This window comes from Sparus aurata, chromosome 5 (assembly GCF_900880675.1).
Source record: "Sparus aurata chromosome 5, fSpaAur1.1, whole genome shotgun sequence".
Taxonomy (NCBI): domain Eukaryota; kingdom Metazoa; phylum Chordata; class Actinopteri; order Spariformes; family Sparidae; genus Sparus; species Sparus aurata.
Window position 1 is genome coordinate 6,938,258 of NC_044191.1, and position 20,717 is coordinate 6,958,974.

Sequence of the window (20,717 nt, forward strand, 5' to 3'; positions counted from 1 at the left end):
TACGTTGTATAGGGAAAATTCACACCGCTTTACATCGCCGTCAGACCGGCCTTTCTTTTGGCACTACCTAACCCTACTGGGCAACAGATGATCCGCGAGCGGTGAAATACAGCGCGAGGCCCAGCTGCTGGACCAGAGGTTTACTTTCGATAAAAACAAAACTTAACTCTCCGTATCCCTCAGCATTAGCGTAACTGTGTAGGGATACGGAGGTTCTACGGTTGAGAAAATGTAGTGCCAAAAGAAAGGCCGGTCTGACAGCGACGTGAAGCGGTGTGAATTTTCCCTATACAACGTACACCTGAACTGTTATAGATTTTTTAAGGTGAGCCTTGTTTTAGGTGGTTAATTTCGCTTTTTCTCTGGACCCCGTTCACTGCAGTACAAAGCTGAGCGTCTGGGCTGGAGCGGCTCTCTACTTCTCCAAACTGAGGCTGCGCTGATCGGTGATTACGGTAGGAAACAGCTTGACTATAGATATGTACTTTATATGACCCCACTTCAAAAAACCCGAACTATCCCTTTAACAAAATTGTCAACCAGGTACCAGTACTCATCCTCCCTCCCACCCTCTAGATGCCCCACAATGGACATGTCATTAGAGAATTTCTGCAGATGACATGACTCAGTGCGGTACAGTTCTGTAATTTCACAAACTGCCGTTTGCCCGTCAGATAGTCATCGACCCATGTGACAAGGGGAGAATCCACCTGCATGTTCTCCAGTTTGGCCTTCAGCAGCCTGAGCTGGATTGAGTTGAAGGCGCTGGAGAAGTCAAAGAACATGACGCAGTTTTGAGTCTTTCCAGGGAAGAATACGCTTCCTGCAGCAAGTAGGTGATTCATCGTCGACCCCAACATGGGGCTGATATGCAAATGGTAGGGGGTCCTGTGATGGGCGCACTAGGGGTCTGAGGTGTGCTAAAACTAGACTTCAGCAGGGGGGCAGCTGTGGGTGGAGGAGCTGGAGTCAAACCTAATGAAAAACTGGTTGAACTCGTTTGCTTGTTCATTTCCCTCAGCTGCTCCTCCACCTTTCCTTTGGAAGCTGGTTATCTCTCTCATGCCACTCCACACGTCCCTGGTGTTCTCCAGTTTATATTCCAGCTTTCTCCTGTAGTTGACTATTGGCTATTAATTAATAACTGTAATATGACAATATTCAATCAACATAGGCTTTGTATTAGTGCTGTGCCACCTGTCTACAGAGCTTCTTTCCCCAGGCTAGGAGACTCATCAATTCATCCTCAGCACTCTGCCATTAAAAAAAGTTGTAATTTTATGAATTATCTGACCCTGATAAATTAGGAATAACTATAAGAACTGTATAGAAATATAGAGACATTATTATCAAATTGAGACTGTTTTGTTGTGTGTCCTTGTGGCAGGTGTAAGTATTTTAAATCATGCCTGCATTGCATCAATGTTTGCTTGCTATAAGTCTTCCTCCTCCACCAACTGTAACTCAGCACTATTGCGTAAAAAAACAGGCACGAATGTGTATTGCATCAGCTGTTTGTTTGTATCTGTGTATGTCATTGTGTGAATGAAATAGGAACCCGCTCTTTGGTAACACTCCTCCACAGTGCTACCTGTGGTCATAAACTCAACAAGGTACCTTTAATCAAAATAACACAAATAAAAGTTGACACCCACGAAATCTGTAGCCCCTGTGGAGCTGATCACATAGACTGTGGTTACTGATGTAGCCTTGTTGCTGACAGTTTTCACACAAGTTACCAACACTCATATTCTTAAATCTTAATAGGATTGGAATCAGCGCTAGTAGACCCTCTGTCTTTTACTAGGGCCACAGACACATGACAGCTTCAGGCCGAACAGTGATTAAAACATAATTTATACTGTATTTTAACCTCCACAGTGTCGTCCAAAAGTGTGCCTCAGTTAATTATAGCAAACGGTCCTGTGGCCCTCTTAAACATGTGATGCTTTTTTCCTCCCATTGTAGCATCTGTCTTTGCACACATTTCTACACCCAGTGTTAGTTTTATTAATCTACTGTGCTGCGAATTGCTAATTTCCCTGGAAATCTTAAGCGTAACGATAACTACAATACAAGTGAACTTTAACTTTAAAGGAGGAAATGAAAGATAAAGTACTAAACAACCTTTATCACAGCTAGTAGCAGCAGCACTTGATTATGTAAATGTTTAACTTTTTATGTAAAACTGTAAGACAAGTCTCCAGCACATCATTTGCAGTTGGCCACACAAAATGAAAAAATACTAAGAGAGGAAGTAATAAAAAAGAAAAGGATAATTTTTCCACTAATGGGGTCAGCATGTGAAGGAGAGATTATGCATTCCTCACAGCAGTCAAAGACAGTATAATGTAGGTCCCAGATTCTTTTTATCTGTCCATCAAACTCTGGTTTACTGAGAGCAGGAGACACCATAGTTATACTGGAATGTAACTCAAAGCAGATTGATTTAACAGGGTAATTGTTATTTACAATATCTGGCCAGAAGATGAGGTAAAGTCCCACATATCAACCATGTTAACAACTTTGTCTTGGTATGAGGTGGAGGCAGGGTGCTGGGTGAAATTGAGGACCATAAGGTTTTTTTCCATTGAAGTTCAATAATGAGAGACTGCAGAGCAGACCTACCCCAGCCAATGCCATAGTAGTAGAAGTGTTTGCTGCCCTCTGAGCCGAACACCTTCACCACCATACTATAGAGGTGGAGGCCCTCCACCAGCATCCAGGCGAAGGCGCTCAGAAAGAAGAAGTGAAGCAGGACGGCCATGACCTTACAAGGCAGCTGGGACGGGCAAAAGCAGATTTTTTTATTATGTTCACCATATTAATAATTGTTACTGGGTGATATGGCCGTAAAATAATATTACAGTATTTTTAGACTATATCAGGATACTCACACTGGGCAAAAAAAAAAAATCAAATATCACATTATTGATCAAATACTTTGATAATGATATTGCAACAATGTTGTAAGGATGACTACCTGTAGTTTTATTGATAAATAATAATCTATAATTGGGATATAATAACTAAGTGGGTAAAGCAGTATAAGTCTGGTAAGTTCAGAAAATGCCATGACTTCGCTATAATGCAGCCTTTAAAAGGGAACCAGTTGCTTTTTGGTTTTCGACAGATCAAGGTTGAAACACAGCGGAGATCCCACCTTTGCTGTTGCAGCCCCCAAACTGGGGAATGAGTTGCCTCTACATGTTAGGCTGGCCTCTACACTGCCTGTTTTTAAATTCCATTTCAAAACACATTTTTCCCCTTTAGCTTTTGATTCAGTATGAGGGTTGCCTTCCCTGTTTTTTGTGTTTTACTGTGTTGTTTTTTTGCAATTTTGGACTGTTCAGGCCTTTGGCCAACTGTTGTTGTTCTGAATGTGTTTTATAAATAAATTAAAATAGATTCAAAAATCTAAGACCATATAAAGTCTCATATTATAATAATGTATACCCACCTAACTATCATGAACAATATAATCTATACTGTGTACCCACCGTGCCTGGGTCGAAGCGAGCGCTGATGAGCAGTAAGATCTCAGCCACCAGGATGGCAAAGGAGAGGTTGGCATGGATGTGGTAGCGTTGGTTACGGATGGTGCTCACTGAGCTGCAGAGGACAACATCACATATCATCAGTACTTTATGGTACTTTGATCACAAGAACATGTGACATTTAAAACATAAAATTATTATAATATTTGCATTTAATTTACGATCATGCAGACTTTAAAGAATGTACATAGTTACATGGAATGTAATGATGTACATTTAATTAAGTACTGTACTTCTTGGAGGACTTGTGCATTACTTAACCCCAACCCTTTCTGCTACTATATACTTCCACTACACTACATTTTGGAGTCAAATACTGTGCTTTTACAGTTATTTGATAATTTCAGTTTTCAGGTAATTTGATTATTTGCAGATTTATTAAAAACTACATGGTAACATCTGTATGTAAAGGATGAAAATATAATATATATATTTACATATATATATATATATATATATATATATATATATATATATATATATATATATATATATATATATATATATACATATATATATATATATATATATATATATATATATATATATATATATATATATATATACACATATATGTTATTTTCCAAGAAGGCAACTGCACAGAATAACTGGACCCATAATTGTAATATACTAAAAAAGTATAAAATGTAATTAATATTATTAACATAATTGCACATGGACGATGGATTGAAAAGGATACAAACAGGAATTGCACAGGATAGTTGTGCAGTGTAAATGAAAAGGTTACTATACATGCATATATATGTATCATTATTAAAATATGATATTTATATATATATATATATATATATATTTGCTGGCAATAATTACACAGTGCAAATATGAATGTGTAATGTGTGTATAATGTAATAAATGTTAGCTGTCAATGAGTGAGAAATGTTAACAATGTTTTATCAAAGGTTGTTAATGTAATGAACTGATAATACTTACGATAGAACAGCAAAAGTGACCAGAGTGATGGCGAGACAGACGATGGATACTGAGCAGCCAACATAACCAATGGTTGACAGTGCCACCCTGTGGCCAGTAGTGAGCTGTGCAGCGAGAAACAACGTTATCAATAATGGACAAGACCACATGTGATATCATTATTACCTAGCCTAATGGCGGGTCAGTACATTGTACCACATTTAGCCTGTATCAGACACTCAGGAACCAATAGTGTATGATGATGAACACAATACTGACTCTCATTATAGTTCTACTCTGAAAGTATGGGCATATTGTCATCAGAAATCAGAAATACTTTATTGATCCCTGAGGAGGAAATTGGATAGACTACAGTAGCTCCTTCTAGAATTGAAATGACACAGTAGAGCAAGAATATGAGAACAGATAAATAGAGAAAATATACATATAATTAAGAGTAAGTAAGAAATTAAAAAATACAAAATAACTGCATTAAAACTAGAATATTCTACAACTAAATACACATAGACAAATAAATACTATTAGTAATAGAGATGTTAGATATATACCTGGTACTCCAATATAACTAGAATGTAGAGAATATTGAATTATACTGCAATAGGTAATAATTTACAGTGCTACAGCAATAGTACTTTGCAAGCTTTGTTTAAATTTCTGTTTATATCCTCCTTTGTAAATAAAAAACAGCCACTGGGATGAATCTAGAAGTTTCCAGATGAAGTCTGAATCTTACCAAAGTGTATTTGTCTAATTATTCCTCATCACACTTAACATAAGACAAAGACAATCTCAAGTCCTCATTAATGACAGCGATTTATTCCTGTATTTTATTGATAATGTTTTATGTGTTTAGATCCAAACAGTTCTTTCCCAGTTCCTTGGCTTATAAGTTCTTGTTTTTAATTACTTGCTGTACGTGTGTGTGTGTGTGTGTGTGTATTGTTTTAATTGTGAGAACACAGTTCCGATGACATTGCTGTATGGAGTGCTATACAAATAAAGTTGGATTGATTGATTTCAAGAAATTCATCAAGTTAATCTTTTACTTGTTGTGGTACATTTTTTTTACTGATCAGAATCAAAAACATCTTGTATTCATTCTTTCTCTGCTTATTTTGAAGCTGCATTTTTCTGTATGTCTACTTCATTTAAATTTACATTTACATTTGGGTTTTTTTTTTTCTTGTATTGAGTCACTGTAAAAGTAAAGTCAATTCCCTGTTTTTTTATGATTTGGGGATAAATGTACATATTGTCCAATAAGCGACAATTGTGTTTCTCCATATCCACATGGCACTGATGTTGTTTTGGAGTTCAGGCTATTTTGAGGGTTTGGGTTTAATTCTCCATTAACAGTCTTCCCATGTGCCTTGTCATTACGAGGGCAGAGGAGTCTGAGCCTCCCAGTAAAAAAAGGGATCAGTGGGATGTTCTCTCGCAGCTGAGGGATGAGGCAGCCCACTAATTAGAGACTGGCGAAGGGAAAGTATAGCATCAAATAGACTTCAGCTCCTTAAATACAGCGCTGGCCCACTTAGCTCCAATTTTTTATTTAAAGAAGCCATTGTGGATGCTGACCAGTCTATGCAATGGCATATATTCCTATATAACAAAGTACACAGGTTTGGAATTCAAATAGCGCTTCATGGGGAAAATGTAAATGTAAATTATAGCTGCTGCGCAGCGATGGGTCGGGTCCGAGCTATTTTTGGCAAATTTAGGCAAGTCTGAGCAACAAACAGGAAGATAAGACAGTTGACAACAATGTTCATTTTGGACCACTTGAGGCTTGAACTCACAACTTCTGGAACCAAAGACTGTCATCTATCGCTCTGAGCTAATTGGCAAGTGGTAATATAACAGTGGCTTCACAAATTGAGTAAGCCATTCACTGTTGTGCAGGCAGATTTGAAACCACTGTAAAAAATTCAGTTATCAAGACAAACATCTGAAAATACACATCTAGACAGCATGGAGATGTTGGTAATTTTTTTTTAACAATGATTGATTTGCTCCATAAGTGAATAACTGATGTTTAAAAATGCTGCTTGCATTGACTGCAATTATTCACATGAGAGCAGAATTAAAAATGTTCTCAAAAATTCAGTTTTTTAGGTAAAATTCTGATATTTGTCAAACATCATCTACCATGACTCTAAAATGTTACATTTTTTCATGAACATTGAAGATTTATTTATTAATTTGCAGTTATATGTTTACAGTAGTGTTCACAGTCAAACATTTTCATGCACTGTAGGCAAAAATTGTGGGAGAAGAAGTTTTTTATAAATTTTACAGTTTAAAAAAAAGTGAAGTGAGTGATGGACTTCATAATTTTTAATAGGTTTAAATGTACAAAAGTTTCTTTTGTATTGGGGCTACAGTTTGATGAAAGTGTGAAGTTCTAGCGGGTTGATTTGTTATGAATTTTCAATGTTTTGAACTTTAGATGCTCGCTGTAGCGCCACCATCAGGGCTATTGGCTTGGGTTGACAGCTGAGGTAATCTGGAATGAGACTCGACCTTTGTGCAAAATTTGGTTAGCTTTCACCATGGTCCGGTGCAAGCTATTTGTTTTTATTTAATTTAGAGGCTTGCTATGATGCCACCATCAGGACAGTTGTCTTGTGTTTCATGTTGAGGACATCTGACATTTTGATCTGTCGTCATCATCATGACTCACCATGACTCCAAAATATTCCCAATTTTTTTCAGGAAGATTGAAAATGTATTTAGCAAGAATTTGATAGTATATGTTTACAGTACTGTTTACAGTCAAACATTTTGATGCACTGTAGGCTTAATTTTTGATAAATCAAAAATCCGAGAAACAAGTTTTTTGGAGGACGGTCTGAAGATGCTCTCTAGCAGGTTTGGTGACAATTGAGCAAAAATTGTGGGAGGAGATAGGTTTTATAAGTTTTACAGGTTTTGAAAAAAACTGAGTGATGGACTTCATAATTTGTAATAATGAGTGGACTAAAGTTTCAGCAGTATTGGGCTACAGTTTGGTGAAAGTTTCAAAACTGTAGCATGTACTGTTGATTTTTTAAGTGTTTCTAAAGTTTTTAAAATTTAAACGCTTATTGTGCCCCCCCCCCAGGAGGAATATTGACATGTCCTGTAAATCTGGCTTGGGGCCGCACATTTCTGTAAAGTTTGGTGAGTTCTCGCCCTTGGGAAGTATGACTTCCTCGGAAGAAAGAAGAAAGAATTCCTGGGAATACAATAGTGTCCTGGCAGCTTAGCTGCCCAGACCCTAAATAGCAGGCAGTACAGTGTTCAGAGAAGGAAATGGTTGAGATTTTTCAGAGGGACAGTTGAAGGAATGGTTTAAAGTGCAGCCTGTGGTCCTTTAAGTAATGGACCAGTGACCTGTGCAGCGACCCAAAAAGAACCACACTTAATCATAGTTGTCTGAATTGCCTCAAGTATAAAACCGCCAATGAAACTGACATTGTGACTGTGTGGGTCTGCTTACAGTTGACCTTAGGGGTGGAATGATAAACTGTCCAGAGGCTGCAGTTGGGGCTTCTGGTTGATGGGTTACTGTGTGGTAAACCATGGTTCCCTGTCCAATTATGTTCCTAAAAATCTACTTAGTTGGTGACAGAGTCAGAGAGAGGGACACGCTTTGGAATACCGCTGGTGATAAACCTTCTTCTGAAAAGTAGTGTGAGGTTTACTGATTTTAAAAATGACCTAGTAACAGAAAAGCACAGAGTTGAAAATCATCAACAGGCCTTCTTCCTAGAAGATATTTTAACTTGTCCTAGCAACAGCCAGAGATAGCTCCAACAAAAAGAACAGAGAGCCGAAGTCCTGCCTTTCCGGTGGACATCATGGGACCTTATATCAGACCTTGTGTGTCCTTATCATGACATATTTTCATAGTCTTATATTTAAACTACAACTTTCCTGACGTGGCTGCTTTAAAGTGTAGCCAGAACATACCTTTATGGGCACCACTTGCATAAGTATGGCAAAGTTGGTGAGATGGTTGCACAAACACACAGAGTACGTCATGTTCCCATCTGAGCGTACACAACCTTCATTGGACCATATACCCTCATTTGAACTGAAAAAGATGACAATTATTATTATTCACAGAGAGACTCAAGAGATGTATTAATATAAAGATGAAAAAAAACAAAAACCCATAGAATTAGAAAATGTTTTTATTGGAGTACTGCTGGCAGGATCCCTCAACATGATCCGTCGTGGGAGGCACACAAAGAGATTTCTTAGCTCCATGTACCAGGGCAATCTGACAGGTTAATCCAATAATTTACTTTAGCCTCAAGGCAGAGGGGAGTAAGGAGAGGAAGCCTTTGAATTCAACTAAAACACACTCCCTTTAGAAATGATTTACACTTTCTAAATTGTGTTTTGGCTCCATTTGTTAGATCACCGGGGCTGTTGCAAGAGACATAAAACCAAAACAGCAACACATGCAACACTGGATGTTTTTGATTTGAATGAGAAAAGGGAAACGCACCTTTTCCAAATCACTGGTAATTTCTTATGATTTAAAACCTTTAAGACTCGAGCAAAAGAACATGCAACAATCAAGATAAAATCTCTTTGGCTCCGCATCTTGAATGAATAATTAAGACATGCTGCATATAATTCATAAACACAAACCCACCTGTAATCCAAGAAGGCACAGTAGAGGAAGACTTTGTTGCTTTGATTCAGTACTTGTGCCTGCTGATCTTTAGTCTGAAAAAGAAAAGTGACATAAACCTGAGATCTTAAATTGTGAGGGGAAAGAAAGCGATATATAGAGAACCATTTGCATTGGGACTGTACCAGCACATAAAATTGTAAGCTTTGTTCTCAGAAAAAAATAATTTGGGGAATATTTGCTTTAATCAAAAAGACAACTTGAATTATTTTAGACACACATTAGCAGCATTCCTTCCTCAAAGCTCTCTGGCTTTATTTCCATCCATATTCTCATCAGAGGCATCACATCTATATATATTAGATATTCTAATGGAACAGCCTAGCAAAAGATTGTCATTAAACTCACATGCATGGAGTTTGTGATGTATAATTACGATTATTTTTTTCAGTCACTTGCTACCTCCATTGCCAAGAATAAAAGACTAGAAAAGACTAAAAAAACAAAAACCACTGTTTGTATTTACAGTGGAGTAAACCACTTTATTAATTTTGCTTCTGATCCAAAAGGGTGTTTAAATATCTAGAAAGCAGACTTGAGCTAAAGTGCTTTGAGATCATACCAGAGGACAGATAAGACGTAGATCGACACTCAGCAAAGGTGATTATTACACCAAGAGAAAATCCCTACTGTCTTCAAGGATCTTATTCGATTATAGCTCACTTTTTCCATGTCATTCCTTCATATGAGATCTGGACTCCCGAGAGACAGTGAACTAATGACTACGGAGCAAGAGTGCAGTAATTGGGGCTTGGCCCTAGTTTCAGGTCAGTCCACTCCCCTCCTCAATCTGTCATCTGAAGAAAACAACAATTCCATTGGCTGCTTGGGTGTATACTAAGACACTGCACACCTCTTCTCCTTCCCCGAGCCTCCGCTCTTAGATGGAATAAGTGTATGATTAGATGGACTCCGTCTGCACCGTTTCCATCTGGAAAAAGTGAGAGTGAGAGCGAAGCTGACAGTCAGGCTGTCTGTTTCCTGGCCCAAAGGCTCTGTGATTCATATTACAAAGCACAATACGACTTCATTCAATTCAGACTTCATTGTGTAACTAAAATGTTGCTCTCATTCTGTCTGTTTCGCACATGCAGCGCTTTAGTCATCATGTATTGTGACCCTGGAGATAAATGCGATGGATAGATATCCATGTTGCCCATTAGAGCAGGCAGCACATCGGCTCCAAGAACCACCAGAGCACTGTAAATGCAGCCCGTCATCACGAGCCTGCCGCCAGCTTTGAGGAGCTGTAAGTAACCCTGTGGGTGAGTTTACTGCTCCCTCGTGGGCTAAGAACTCACATTTCTTGTTGGGTGTAAATGAAAGCAGATGGAAGAGAGACAAACTGTAATTGGCACACTGTAAGGCCCGCTTTATAGTGTCATATTTGTTCCCGACAATCGCTGAGCCTTTCATGTTCCTGTGCAACGAAGGAAGACTAATTATTCACATTAAGCATCCAATGTAAACTCTGGCTCACGGCAAAAGAGCCATCATTATCGCACCACAATATGCATCAGACACAAGCTAAAATACATCGTCAAACAGGCTGGCCACAGTGACTGCTTGTGTCATGATGCTGCCGATCACTCGCACGTGTGACTCCACACATCTCCACTCCATCACTGCTGCAGCGCGGCGCCTCCCTGCACTTATCTGTTTACATGGAGATTGCAGGGATGGGACCAAGTCACATATGTGCAAGTCTCAAGTAAGGCAAGGCAAGGCAAGTTTATTTGTATATCACAATTCAGACACAAGGCAACTCAAAGTGCTTTACAGGCACACACAAATTACATTAAAAGACATAAAAAATTCATTTAAAAGACATTAAAAATTGCATAAAAAAATGTAATATAGCATTTTAAGACCAGTAAAAACATTAAGAAACAAACATCAAAACAAGTAGGCTAAAATAGAAAAGCTTTAAAAGAAACAAGACTGTAGAGTCAGAGTCATAATGCAGTTCAAAGACTTGAATTGCTTCAGTTAAAAGCAGTGGCAAAAAGAAATGTTTTAAGTCTTGATTTAAAAGAGGTGAGTGTTGGAGCAGACCTGCAATTTTCAGGGAGTTTGTTCCAAATATATAGTCGAGTCTGCTGAAAATAAATGCGTGAACAAGTTTCTCCAAATCCTGCCGAGACATAAGCCCTCTTATCCTGGATATATTCTTAAGGTGATAGTAGGCTGATTTTGTAACTGTCTTCCTTTTCAACTCCCGGGGGACGCCGGCGTCCCTAAGCACCTCCCCTTCTGCAGTCTCAGCTTGCCCAGGTTTACTACAACACTAATCATGACATTTTTGGTATCAGTAGCTTCATTAGGTTATTTTTTTTAAATTAAGTATCTATTTATTTAATTTCTTATTTATTTTGTACAAGAATATACAAAATATCCACAGTCCAAACACGTAATCGTCGTTATAAATCGTTTTTTTTTTCTCTCTCTCGTTCTTCGTTTCAACCGAGTGAGACGGTCCCTCGGTTTTATTTTAAAATTACAGGAAGACACGGATGTTTATGTTGCCAGCTTCCGAAAAGCTGGGGGGGACTGTGTGTGTGTTGATATTAGGGCTGGGCGATATGGCCTCAAATCAATATCACGATATATTGAGCAACTCACCTCGATAACGATAAATGAACGATAAGTAACACCCCCCCCCCCCCCCCCCCCCCCCGCACATAAAAAAAAGAAAAAAAAATCCTGTGTATTTACAGAAATGCCACTTTAAAGGACTGTAAAACTACATTGTAGTTAAGATTTATATTATTTATTTAGTAGTTAAGAACAACTGATAGGCACACGATTGAACAGCTGAAAAGCACAGATTACTTGAAATGACAACAACTGAACAAGTTTAGAAGTATAAAATATACAGTCCCTTATAAACAAATTCTAAGCTTCTCGCTTCTCGCTTTTTTTATTTCTTCGAATTGAATCACGTGGTTGTACTGCAGGTGGTGGAAGAGGTTGGATGTAAATAAATAAACATTTTGAGGACTTCAGAATCAGAATCTAAGACATGAGACAATATAGTAGAGAAGTTGACATTGCTGCTTAATAATATGTTAACCTCTTGAGCATTAGAGAACTTTTTTTACCACTATTTTCTTTATCATTATATATTTTTGATAGACACAGAATCTGTTTCAGAGGTCAGAGGGTCACATGACATGGAAGCTACTGAGAAAAAAAATCAAGATTTCTGCATATTAATATTCATATAAAATAGAGGAAGCACTAAAGTACAATAAACATAGCTGTGTCTCATTCGTCCAGTTTACTAATACAATCTGCTGCTGGAGTCACTGGGCCCCATGTCATGGAAGATATTGAAAGAACTGCAATTATTTTGTATTAATATATTTATGCTAAGTAATTTGATGACAGTCCCTAAATCAGTTTCCAGCGATTCAATGCCATGTTCTGGGAGGTGAGCTGACCGTCTTCCTGCTGCTCACACTGGGTGAACCTCAGTAAAGTCGCGGCTGGACCCGAGTAGAGCTTATAATCAATCCCGACCCGAGCCCGTGCACGTTGTGTCCCAGCCCGGCCCGACACATCGAATGTAATTATGAGCCCGAGACCGATTTAAACCCGACAACTGTTTAATAGTGGGCTGTTATAACTGACGTTCTCGACTACAATTGCGAGTTGTTTTAACTACAGAAATCTTAATGAATAATGCAACAAGTGCCGCACTTAATGCACTCGACAAAGCCGACAAATGTTATTATCACGGCCCACGACTTGTTTAAAATGGGTCCACACCTCCGACTTTCCTCCAAAGTTGCTCAAAGTTAATTCTACTGTTTTTATTTTTTCCTTTACATCTTCATGCTCCATGTTGCACTTAAGCTACACAATCAGTGATGCCGGTGTTGTGCCAGAAAACGACTGCTTGCCAAAAAACGACTGACCCCAACGGGAACGCCCATCGGGGGTGTTACTGGTCTCTTCACAGCAAATGACTGCTCCCGACGGGAACGCCCACTCCTGAGTTACAGGGGCAGTCATTTTTCGGCAAGGCCTCGCCAAAAAGTGACTGCCCCCTGTAACTCAGGAGTGCAAAGGGTGACACTGACCAAATTCACTGTACATACACCTGTTACCCTCTACTATAACTCCAGAAGATTCTGTGAATATTGCCCTTTGCACTCCTGAGTTACAGGGGGCAGTCTCTTTTTGGCAAGGCCTTGCTGAAAAATGACTGCCCCTGTAACTCAGGAGTGCAAAGGGTGACACTGACCAAATTCACTGTACATACACCTGTTACCCTCTACTATAACTCCAGAAAATTCTGTGAATATTGCCCTTTGCACTCCTGAGTTACAGGGGCAGTCACTTTTTGGCAAGGCTTTGTCAAAAAGTGACTGCCCCCTGTAACCTTGTCAGGCAGCCTCCTTATCTTACAACAACAGCAGCAGCAGCATAAACAACCACGACAATAAAAGTATACCACCAAAACTCATCTCATGATTGTTAATTTAAAGACAAGTTGTAGCGTATGACAGAATGACAGCCTACTTCTCAATACAACATATCCTCGCAGTTATGCTGTGGACTGCAGTAACACCCCCGATGGGCGTTCCCGTTGGGGTCAGTCGTTTTTTGGCAAGCAGTCGTTTTCTGGCACAACACCGGTAACGCGTTACTAGTTTTGTCATTTTCCTTAGTAAAAAATATATATTTTTGCTTTCTTCTTGCGTCTCGGGGAGTGACGTCACGTACGCGAGAAGTCACATTTTCCAGCATGAGGACACTCACGTGTCAGACCACGCAGAGACACAAATGCAAACAACAATGGAGGGAGGAGAGAGATGCGCGTTTTCTAGCTGGAAATACATTCATTATTTTGAGTGAATAAAAAACAAAAGACAAATGTTTGATCAATGTACCGGCCCGCCCGAAGACAGTGGCCTGTTGCAGCCTTTGAACGCAGCATCATTACACAAACTGTCCGACTCACAGCGAGAGTGGGTTACTTGATTACTAACCTGGCATAGCTGGTGTTGCATCAGCGGGTGGAGTTTGCCATCAAATTAATGTAAAAAAAGCACATCGGTATATGCCAGGGTAGATTAATCAAGTGGACCTAACATGTCCCCTGTCCCTAGTGGATGTTATGCCTATGACACCGAATATACCGACATGGCCAAAATGACGTCGGTTATCGTCGTAAATTTCGGTATAGGTAAATTTTCGGTTTATCGCCCAGGCCTAGTTGATATAATTATAATGGAGGACTGTGTGAATAAAGATTTAGCCTACTCAATCGTAAATGTGTACAAGATGAAGAAGAAGAAGAAGAAGAAGTATGTATGTAAGAGCGTGAAACCACCGCGGTGTTGTCGAACGTCACAATGGCAAAAGACAATGGAAAACGTTTCTCGAGAGAAGAAGTTTTACAAAAGATATTTGAAGATTCATCTGACAGCGATGAGGATTATATCTCTGAAGAGGAAGAACTTTTTCATCATGGGATCGATCTGGAAATTGACAAGTGAGTTCATCATCGTATCATATGTTTTATTAGAATGTCCTGTATATTTGAATGTTGTGTGGTGTATTTTATAATGAACTCTCATCAGCTAAACGTGGGTGCTTTGGAACGCAAAGCACAGGAGATGTTTTACTGTTGTTGACAGTAAAACAACTGTATTACAGGAGATGTTTTACTGTTGTTGACTATAACGTTAGCTAATGTTAGTATTATTTATTATTTTTCTCAGCCTTGATGAGGAAGATGAGGATGACACGGTGCCTCCGAAGCTCTCTCTAGCGACCTACATTGAGTGGCATGACAAACATTCGGCGTGATGCACACTGTCTCTTTCTCTCTCTCTCTCTCTCACACACACACACACACACACACACACACACACACACTAACCCTCTGCAGTGATGCTTGAAACACATAGTTTTTTTATTGAATGTTTTCTGATGCACTGATTGTTACTTACTGTATGCCCATACCTTATAAACACACACACGCTACTGTGGTGATATTTTTGCACATAGTTTATGTATTTCTTTTATTGAATATTTTCTGATGCACTGATTGTTACTTACTGTATGCCCATACTTTATAAACACACACACACCACACACCACACACACATACGCCACTGTGGTGATATTCTAAGCATTTTTGTACATAGTTTATTCATTTCTTTTATTGAATGTTTTCTGAATGATTTGATTGAATAAATTGCTTGACTTGGAGTCAGATATACAGTATTTCTGTATTGTTTGGTTATTGCACAGAGTTATACACATTGGTAAAAGGTTAGTAATACCCAAAAATAATTTAACAGTTCAACATTGCAAATTTGTGTGATAAAATTTGGTGTCTCAGTATACCATTTGGTTATCATGTGTCCATTTGGATTCTAATCTCCACCTGGATCTTATCATGAAAAAAACACTGCAGAATGGTCATACTTTGTGCTATCTTCTTCCAATTTTAACCAGGTGTTCATTGATAGTGTGCTTACAGGCCCATACTGTCATTTACCTTTATGGATAAAGGCACACTGACCATTTTTTATTATTATTAGTTAATTTATTTTTAGGCGGATAAAAAATCTTAATTTCTGGCTCACTTACTGGCCCACTGCTCTGGTTCAGTAATACTTGAAAACTGTCTGACACTTTCACAAGAGACTTTATAGTGTCCCCTTTCTGGCAAGCCCTCATTCGAAAGTCAAACTCAAAGTTTGAAGTTGTCGCTTGGCTGTCCGAGATGTTTATGTCGCATGTCTTACACTGTGCTGTGCGTCTTTTGCCGTCAAAATGGTAATTCCGAAAGCCGAAGACAATGACTCTCAGCACCCCTCCCGCTGCCATGTTGATGCAGATCTGATATAAGAGGGCGGGTTTCTCAAATAAACACATAAGGTACGTAGAGAGGGCATGATTGATTGACAGGGTAGTGATCCAATCATGACAACGCCATTCTCAGCCTGCGCTCCTACCGGGTAATCGATATATATATATATATATATATATATTTATTTTTTTAATTAATGTATTAATTTATATTCAAACTGAAATCATGAACTGAATAACACTCAAGTCATTCAAGTCATTGTGTCTCAAGTCAAGTCAAGTCCCGAGTCATTAACTTCCAAGTCCAAGTCGAATCTCAAGTCTTTTATTTGTTTTCAAGTCAAGTCACAAGTCATCAAAACAGCGACTCGAGTCGACTCGAGTCCAAGTCACAGTGACTTGAGTCCCCATCTCTGGGAGATTGCCTCTGATCAATAAATATGAAAATTTGATTTTCCTTAACCCCCATTGAAAGAGCCAGACCACAGTAGGGGGAAGGACAAACAAAAAAGCAAGTGCACAGGGAAAAAACCTGCCCTTCACCTGTGTGTACTTTCTTCATGTCTGTGACATATTCCTCAGATAGAGACTTAAATATATAGCGAAACACTTGCATGATGTCGATATGACTGTCTACAGATCGTTTGCATGTCTATTTTCGCTGAGAACCGTGCTCATGTTGCAGTGCAAATAGGTGAGACTCAATGTCTAGATGACGATCACCATACATATAAGGAGAACTGTTTGGCCGTGGTTCCTCTCTAGCAATTGTGTGTTTGTGGCAGGTCAAGAATGAGTTGATTTTCCAGGTGAGGTTGGAGACTCAGAAAGTCACTTGTTGTGAGTGTTAAATTGCACTCAGAGATCTGGCTGAGCTTTGCGGCGCAGCCACCAGCCAAGACTTGAGGTGGTGCTCCAAATCTTTATTAAAGACAGAAGGCCGCCTTGGAAATAAATTTGAGCCCCATAAAAGGAGAGGATGTAGAGAGTGAAGGATAGTGACAGGAGAGTGACACAGAGTGACTGATGAAGGAGAAAAGTCAGTGAGACATAGGCTGATAAATTGTGGATAGTCAAGTTGTTTCTGGTCCTTCTATGTTTCTACGGCACACTGGATGCTGCTGTCAGCCACAGCTTCACCTACAGAGTTTACTCTAAACACTTACAACACCTTCAACCTCCAGAATCACCAACAACTATCAGTGTAACAGTGTATAAGTGAAGGTCTTGCATTCAAACTTAAATGAGAACTTGATAGATTTCCAGTCAGATTTATATCACTATAATGTTGGTAATTTGGTAGTTTACAAATGTAAACCTTTCTTCATTTTGCTTGCACCCAGAGCCCCTCAGTCATGGGAAACATCTGCCCAACTTGCAGTATAAGATGCTTTTTGGTCATTGCAGGTTTTCTGGTGATAATATAGTGATGCTGTTTAATGTTGTAGCTGGTGACCAAGCTATTCTATATAAAGTTAGTAGCTAATTAGAAGGCTAAATCCAGTAATTCCTTGAACTTACATGCCTGAACCTAGAGGTCAGGCATGCAACAGGGTAACTAGATAAATCTGAATGGTCGTTAACAATTCATGGGGAAAGACCTTTTCTCAAATTTTTGCTTTTTTGTGAAAAATTAGATAACTTTATGGTCTTTGGGATTCAAACTGTTATTCAAATGTATGACACGTTTAGAGGGTGGAGATCACTCTTTGGTGGAACTACTAATAACTTACAGACACCTTAAACGTGACCTCAGCTAGACACTGTCCTTATTAAGCCAAAAATATCGGAAACTACTGGTTTCACTTCTAATTTGGGTATATTGTATTTTAGGAGTTTAAATAAAAAAAATGGAACACCTTAATGTAAACAGCTTACTACTAACTAACTATATAAGTAGGTATTTATATGAAGTCAATGTTACAGGGTAAATGTTTCATATTTCCTCTGAACTGTAGTGAAGGAGAAAGTACAAGTATTTCCAAGTTCTAGTTAAATGTGATACTAGCAGTGTTATAAAAATTATTCACAAGTCATACTTGAGCAAAAGTTAAGATGTTGTGTTATACTATAGTAAAACTGAAAGTCATCCATATGAATAGTAGTTGAGTTAAACTATCAAAGTACCTGATATTAAATGTGTATACAGTAAATATTGAAAGTAAAAGTAAAAGTAAATTATACACATACTCATATGTACTGTATGTATATACTGTATGCTTTGGGTTGACTGATTATTGGCCACTAATTCACTAATCCCATTCTCAGCATTTTTCTGATTATCAAAATCAATTATGACTTTCTGTCTATCTGATCGCCGATACATTTTAAATTATCAAATAAATGTAGTGGAGATAAACTTACCGAAAACGTCAAATGTAAAACACTTGCCTCCAAAAGGTAGAAGAATAGAAACATAAAGTAGCAGAAAATACCTCAAACATGACTGTACTTTCCATCACTGGCAGCTATGATCCTTGAAGAGAGTCCTGTGTTTTATTAACTAACATTTCAGCAGCTGCAGGGAGATACAATCACTGCAAATCATGATGCAACTATTTTGAAGGGGAAAAAAATCTTCTTAGCTGCCATGTCATCATCATAATATTCCCTCTAATAGGATAATTTTTTACCTAATAGATATTTAATGTTGTATCCTGATGACAACACACCCCTGCCAGTCATTAACAGGACCACGCCAATCAGTTGTCATTGGGAACAAAAGTGATCATAATCAACATGAAAAGCACAGGCTGCAGTCTGAGGTGTGCTATCCCAGAGCATGCCTCGTCCTTCTGCTATTTAATGAGTGTGTTGAACCTGCTGGGTAAAAAGATGAGGGATGCAAACAAACTCACATCACTGCATCACAAAAGCATGTAAGTCGTAGATGACAGACAGAACCCAGCAATTTGTATAAATGCAAGCCTCTCTGTCCTTTGTGATGTCTTTCAGACCTTCCATGATTGGCAGAGTTGGAAGCCAGAGCCTTGCTATGGTCGAGCTAGCTTCAGCAAACATCGAGAGCATGTGTGTCTGCAAATCCCAAGACGTCGAGCAACTCTGAGCCAATTTAAATCCAAGCTTTTGACAAATGGTTCTCAAGCAAGGCGTTAATAAAGTAAAGATGGACAGAGCTAATAAACCCAAAGAATTGATGCACATACACAAACACACAAACACACACGCACTTCTGTCTAAAATAATTTTGGTAACACTTTACAGTGAGGGACACAAAACTGAGTCGTTACGGGGGAACAAATGAGGAACTAACTTCCAGTTAACCATTAACACCTGATCCAATTCTATAGAGTAGCTGATGAATGATGAATGATTATTGAGTTAAAGAAACAATGGAGAACAAATTAAGAAGGACTTAATTAATTAATTAATTAATTAATTAATTAATTCCCTGGTAGTGAGCCCTAATGGGGGATGAGTTACTAGAAAACAGACCAGGAGATCCTATATCAATGAATGATTAAGTAATGATTAATTAATTAATATCTGTGAATTGATCATATTTACAACTTTCTTCATGAATATTTTCTGAATGGCTCTGAAACAGCCAGCGAATGTCACAAAACTAGTTACAACTTATTTATTACTAATTACTTAAACATTAGTTACCTTCTTGGTGCAGTTAGTGATACTGAATACTAAGTAGTCCCTTATTACTTCACTTTTATCTTTTTTTTGTGTCAGCTAACGAGTGGCCAACACGACCAGCAGGACAATACGTGACAAAAAGCACTGTGACCACCCCAGGAAGAGAGGACAGAAAAGCAGCATCTGGGCAAAGCTGACCCAGCTTGGACCAAGAGCTGTTCCTCTACCAAGCCTTCTTCTAGCTAATGTCCAGTTGCAGGAGATCGGATGAGACGTGACTCAGCAGTCTCTGATTTTCTTTTGCTGAGTGAGCCTGTTCACATATCTTCACAGAGACGTGGTTAACCTTAACATTCTGGATTAAACTATTGCAACTATTGTTCAGAGCTGACAGGACAGTGGATGGCCTGTGATTTTTTACCAAATCTCTGATGCTAAGATGTCTGTGTCATGGAACAACATGAACTTTTCAACAGACGCTATGATTACTTCTTGCTGCAGGTGTCTATGCCATGCAGCAGCCAGGCCAGCAGCAGCATCATAGCACCGAGTAGCAGGAGTCGCATTCAGCTTTCATCATGGAGACAGTTAGGAAAGCTGACTGACAAGACAATGGCGGATGATTTATTTTCAAAGCGAAAAACAGAAGTGCCTGTTTGGTAATATGTTGGACTCAGGGATGATAGAATATCTGGTAAGATTAATGGGGGTTGAAACGTCACTGATAGGTTGGAGGTGTGCAGCCCGTCACCTGGAGATCTTCATCAAATAACCCCTCCTTGTCCATTACTTCCACAGACTGAATAATACTACTCCCTGACATATTCAAAACTGATCTGCCATCAGAAAATGGCAAAAATGACTGCTGTTTTGCTTTGTAGATTTGAGCACCCTGTGTTTAAACGTGGACAGATGAAGCTACAGCAGCCCTAAAGGACTTTCAATTGTTCAGAAATGCTGCTACCAAGGATAACAACATCAGTCTTGAGGAATATACCTGCATCTTCAGTGACATCAATAGCAAATGCGTTGATGACATGGTGATCATAAAGACATTAAGATCATTACCCAACCAGAAGGCC

General features: G+C 38.8%; 1 protein-coding gene across 3 annotated transcripts in view; it reads right to left on the minus strand.

The window, feature by feature from the left end:
* Window positions 1–20,717, minus strand: part of adgrd1 (adhesion G protein-coupled receptor D1) — a 69,823-nt gene that overhangs the window by 5,162 nt on the left and 43,944 nt on the right. For all 3 annotated transcript variants that reach the window (XM_030417510.1, XM_030417508.1, XM_030417511.1), the window contains 5 exons: window positions 9,157–9,230; window positions 8,463–8,586; window positions 4,509–4,612; window positions 3,501–3,612; window positions 2,629–2,782 (listed from right to left, as the gene is read on the minus strand). In XM_030417510.1, coding sequence (XP_030273370.1) covers window positions 2,629–2,782; window positions 3,501–3,612; window positions 4,509–4,612; window positions 8,463–8,586; window positions 9,157–9,230 — 568 coding nt within the window. The remainder of the gene's footprint in view (window positions 1–2,628; window positions 2,783–3,500; window positions 3,613–4,508; window positions 4,613–8,462; window positions 8,587–9,156; window positions 9,231–20,717) is intronic.